Here is a 5547-nt window from a genome sequence, read left to right as displayed (position 1 = left end):
ATTATGAAAATACAAAGCCAAAAACACAATTCCTATGAGTCCATAATTTTATTGCTTGATGACAATCATGCGCTTGTGGTAAATCTCACATTAGTCATCCAACCAAAAATGATGATGACATTCCGCTTTGAAGAGGATCTCAAGACGGTAAGTTCTCTATTCGAGAACCATATCACTATCTTTCCATGCCTATGAACACACGTATTGTGCAAAGTAATCCCTATTCCCCTTCATCTAGAAGTGGCATGGCTCTCAACGTGTTAAGCTCTTCTTATGGCATTTGGTGCATGACTGCCTAACCACAAGCAAGTTTAGATTTGCTAGACACATGACTAATTTTAGTGCTTTTCCTAGATGCAACTCTGAGGAGGAGTCCATTACGCATGTTCTCTGAGATTGTGAGTATGTAAAGGAGTTTTGGAAAGATTTTATTAGCCCCAATCACTGGACCAAGTTCTTCAATTAGGGCTTGCAAGATTGGATTGGTTTTAATCTTACAAAGAACCACTTAATAGCTCCTGCAAGGTCCTGGTAATCCTTCTTTAGATTTATGGTTTATTATCTCTAGAAGGATAGAAATGATTTAGTCTTTAGGGGAAAGTCTACCCTGCAATCTAGCCTCCACCATTAGATTCCAGCCCAAGCTTTTGCTCATTCATAAGGATTGTTATGCTGGTATGTGTTTTCATTTCAATACTGTTAGTAGAGATGTGGGTGCTACTTGGAAACTTCCTCCTTTAAAATTAATGTGGATGGATGGTATTTACCCTATTCGGGTACTAGGGCTTGTGGTAGAATCATTTGTGATTCCAATGCGGGAATTGTTAAATGTTTTTCCAAGTATCTAGGCTATTGCAATGTGCTCCTTGCAGAGATGCACAATTTGAAATACGACATTCAATTTTCCCGTGATCTCAATATTCAACAAGCTCATTTTAAGATGGATTTGCAAATGGTAGTTCAAATGATTAAAGGCAAAATCAATTACCTGAACTCCATTAGGAATAATTGTGAATGCTATTAGGAAGATTCTCCAAGCACCTAATTAGGGTACTACTCTTTCCTACATTGTCAAGGATGCTAACGCAGGGGCGGATTGGCTTGCCACTTTTGGACACAAAAGAAATCACTCTTTATTCAGTCTAGATTCTATTCCACGTATGTTTGATGTTCTAATCACAATGACTTTAGTAGTGGGTCTATTTCACTCCTTCTAGCACTATAATTTTTTTTATTTACCCTTTGTATTAAAAAAAAAAACTTTTATGGCTAAAGCATTTACTTTAAGAGATAGTGCAATTTTGCACAATGGAACCCATAAAATTAATGTGTGACAATCAATTCCTTATATCTATCCTTTAATCCATTTTTTCATGAGAACAAATCATATAGAAGTCAATTGTCATTTTCTTAGAGAAAAAAATTCCTCCACAACATTAAGACTTCCTCTGTTTGCTTTAGGGATTAGCTAGCTTGCTGACATCTTCAATAAACCTTTACACTACAAGATTTGTCACTATTAATGTGAGCTATTTAGAGTAAGCCTTTAATTCTTCAGTAATACAGAAAAACCATAGTTGGTTTGTCTACTAGTAAATCATAGATGACTTTTTTTCCTGTAATATTGAGGGATTATAGTGGATTTTCCATCAATAATTTAGAGTGGATTTTACTGTCTCTAAAATAAAAAAGTACATAGAGTGGGTTAAGCCCACTGTAATTACTAACGACTTAGCCGTTGATAATTACATTGTATTTTATCCCAACACCACCTACGTTTAAAAATATATATTTATATAAATTTTAAAAAGTTATTTGTAATTCAAAAATGAACTGAGTTTCTTGTAATTACAAATGGCTTAACCATTGGTAATTACATTGTCTGGATCTACTTAACATAGATTGTTAAAAATAAACTGAGTTACTTGTAATTCAGAAATGTTATTTAACCAATTGTTGATTGTTGGAAGATGAATGATACAAATAGGTGGACGACAACATTGGACATTTGGTCCAGTACTTTTGTCTTCTATATTGATCATCCAATCTTTTATAATCTGGTGGAACATTCAATCACGTAGAAGGGAGCACTCAGTCTAGGTGGTTCATTAACATAAGTTGTGTTGTAACTGTAATTGTTTTCTATTGTAACCGTTAATGGTTAGACAGTTAGTTGTTGTCTCCTTTATAAGGAGTTTTGTGTTTTGGGTTCGAAGAGCTTGAGAGAGCTTTGAAGTCCTTCAATTATGTTATTTGCATAAACTTAAAAACTTGTGTGATATATTTTCTCTTTCTACCATCTAAACTTCCTTATCTGAATAGAATTTCTCCAATCTTTGCCAACAAATTGGTATCTAGAGCTTCAATTCAAGATTAGTCCTATATCTATTTTGTGGTAGATCAAGTCATTAGTGACCAACCATTCTGTTTGTTATTTGTTTGTGTTGTGTCATCAAGATTCTATCAAGAAAATGGTCAACACAATCAAAATTAAGAAATTCACATGAAAGAATAGCTTCAACCTTTGGTGCATCAAGATGCAAACCTCGTTGAAAGAACAAGACATTTGGGCTCCTCTCTTCAGTCAATCATCAAAGATTAATACACTACTACAAAAATGGTTTTTTACGACGCACCTTCTAAGCGGTTCTCATAAAACCGTCTTGGAAAGAAACATGGTGACATTTTTGTAAATAAATGCAACATCTTTACAACGATTTGCGAAAACTGTCTTAGAAGACTGTCATTCTAAGATGGTTTTTACAAAACCATCTTAGAATATTTTCCACTTAAATAAAAACAAACACGCTTGTTCGACTTCGCCTCTCACTCAACACTACACACACTAACACACCTATTCACCTTCATTACCATTTCATTTTTCAGACACTACTGCCTATCCCTTTGTGATTGAACAAAACAGAAGACAGATAGGGGACGAAGTGGGAGCCGGTGGAGTAGGGCAGAATGAGTTCAATTGTACGATCTTAGGCAAAATCGGTGAAGGCACTTACGACCTCATCTTCCTCGTCCGAACCGAATCCCCTGCTGTCACTCACTCCAAATTTGTTGGCATAAAAAAGTTCAAGCAATCCAAGGACGGCAACGACATCTCCCCCACCGCCATCCGCGAAATCATGGTAACTAACTCTGTTTCTAACCTAACCTTTTCCTTTCCTCTTTCAATGCAATTTTTCATTTGCTCATTTTTTTTTGTTATTGCAGTTGCTGAAGAAGATTACACATGAGAACGTCGTTAAGCTCATCAACATACACATCAACCACGTCAACATGTCTCTCTACCTCGCCTTCAATTACGTCGAGCACAATCTCTATGTCGATATATCCTTCCATCGAGAAGCATTTTTCCTTTTTGTTGAGTGTGAAATAAATTGCTATGTTAAATGTGGGAGGAAATTATTAGGCATCACATGGACAAACTCAACCATTCGATTAATCAATACACTATTAAGTCTTTGCTATGGCAGCTGCTCAATGGACTAAGCTATCTGCATAGGTTTGAATTATTAACTGAATTTAGACATCACTAGTTTCTTTTTTGCGAGTGTTTCTTTTGTAAATAGATATAAGAGATACGTTGGTTTGAAGTTTCCCTTCTTGAACTACCTTGTCTACTAGCGTTCCCTAGTGTTTTGATTCCCCACACATGGGTTGCTTAAACATGGATTGTTTGCTCTCATTTGATTATTGGTTTCCTGAATATAAGAGATACTAACATGCAGGTTGTTGTAACCATTTGGTATCGTGCACCTGAGTTGCTTCTTGGAGCAAAACATTATACCAGTGTTGTTGGTATCCTTTTATTAAAGTTTTACTTTCTTTATGTGTTGGGTATCAAGGTGATTTTATTTTTTGTTTCATTCATATTTTCCAATCAAGGAATTGTTATGCTGTGGCATAGTTAGCTTCATAGTTACAAGTTTTGTGGTTCTGTTATCCCCAATTTGACTTGAGACACCTGCTTTAATGAGTTATAATTTTGCTGAATTGGAGATGTCCACAAGATTGACATAATATTTACATTTTAATTTATCCATTTGGATGTTGGGGGAAGCTTCTACTATGGTACACATAATCCACAATTAAACTTGTCCATGGTGTATAGTAATTGAATGTGTCTGTTGCATTTTCTCACTATTCTAAAAGTGGTCCATTACTCATCATTTTTCCTTAAATATACATTTAGATATGTGGGCTGTGGGATGCATTTTTGCTCAGTTCTTAACCTTGAAGCCACTATTTCAAGGGGTAGAAGTCAAAGCTACATCAAATCCCTTTCAGGTACTTGATGCAATAACTTATAGCTTTCTGGTTCTATAGTTGAATTTTGTGCCATTGATTTAGTTTTCTTTAGGTTGGTGTTGAAGTAATTTTTATATTAATGTAGTCTTTTCCTTTTGGATTTTGTATAGTTGTTGTTCTCTCTGTGCAGCTTGATAAACTTGACAAGATATTTAAGATTTTAGGTCATTTATCCGCTTAGAGTTTTTCTTTTTCCCTACTGGTGGACATTCATTCTGTTGATGAATATTCTAGAGCTATATCGTAGGACATTGTTAATGTGTCAGATCATCTCACATTAGAAAAGTGGTCTTCCTTAGCAAGTCTTCCACATTGGCAACAAGATGTGCGACATATACAAGGACACAAATAGTAAGATCTTTTGATATTATTGTAGGTGATGCTGCCAATTTTCATTATTTATGTGATTATACAATTATATGTAGGAATCATCTTTTCCTTTAGTATGTAGTCCTTCCTTACTTCCTCCTTTACTAACCTATTACTCTTTGAATTTTAAAATTAAATTGATTTTTTTTCTACTGTGAAATTAACGAATTTTCTTTCCTATCTGTGTAAAGTGACAATGTCGGTCTCTATAATGTTGTGCACCTGTCTCCAAAAAGCCTTGCATATGACCTCTTGTCAAAGATGCTTGAGTAAGTATTTTCCTTCTTACATTTTTAAAATTTTATTTTTGCTATGCCTATACAGAAAATGAAAAATGATATGTTCCATTTTCCATTTGAGTAATCCAAAATTGATACGTAAAATATGGGCCGAAGATTTTATTACTTTCACTTGTAACTATATCATTATCACCTATTACCCCTGCTAACTTTTTGTTGCTTTAATGGTCATGATCTCTAGTTTTTCAGTTTCAACCCCAGTCTATCTCTTCCTGCATTGTATGTTATTTGAACGTGGGATGCATTTTTACTGAGTTGTTTATTTAATTTCATTAATTGAATGTCTATTTGCAGGTTACATAGCATACAACTTTGTCATTGGTACTTACTCATACTGGGGGCCCAAAGCTGGCTATAATATACATCACATGGTGAGAATTTGCTTCATCCATTGACCCTTGTACATATGATTATACTATTGTAGTTGTTCCTTCTTTCTTATATATCTTGTTTCCTGCATGGAATTTATTCATGCCTAGTCAGTAAATACACTTTCCATGTAAGATATAATATGCTATTGTAATATTGAAGTTGGATTACTTTGGTAGACTGAAGT

The 5547-nt window shown here is 34.6% G+C and overlaps 1 protein-coding gene across 1 annotated transcript; it reads left to right on the top strand.

Annotated features, from left to right (window-relative positions):
* Positions 1–752: 752 nt before the first annotated feature.
* LOC106798821 (cyclin-dependent kinase E-1) lies at positions 753–4965 on the top strand. Its single transcript, XM_041015266.1, has 9 exons — positions 753–840; positions 2887–3140; positions 3226–3336; positions 3414–3517; positions 3728–3813; positions 4208–4302; positions 4454–4487; positions 4590–4674; positions 4884–4965. Exons 1-9 carry the CDS (start codon positions 753–755, stop codon positions 4963–4965), a joined length of 939 nt encoding a protein of 312 aa, XP_040871200.1.
* The last annotated feature ends 582 nt before the right edge of the window (positions 4966–5547 follow it).

This window comes from Glycine max, chromosome 5 (genome assembly GCF_000004515.6).
Source record: "Glycine max cultivar Williams 82 chromosome 5, Glycine_max_v4.0, whole genome shotgun sequence".
Classification (NCBI taxonomy): Eukaryota; Viridiplantae; Streptophyta; class Magnoliopsida; order Fabales; family Fabaceae; genus Glycine; species Glycine max.
Note: the sequence above shows the minus strand (reverse complement) of the source record. Positions and strands in the feature narration are given on the sequence as shown.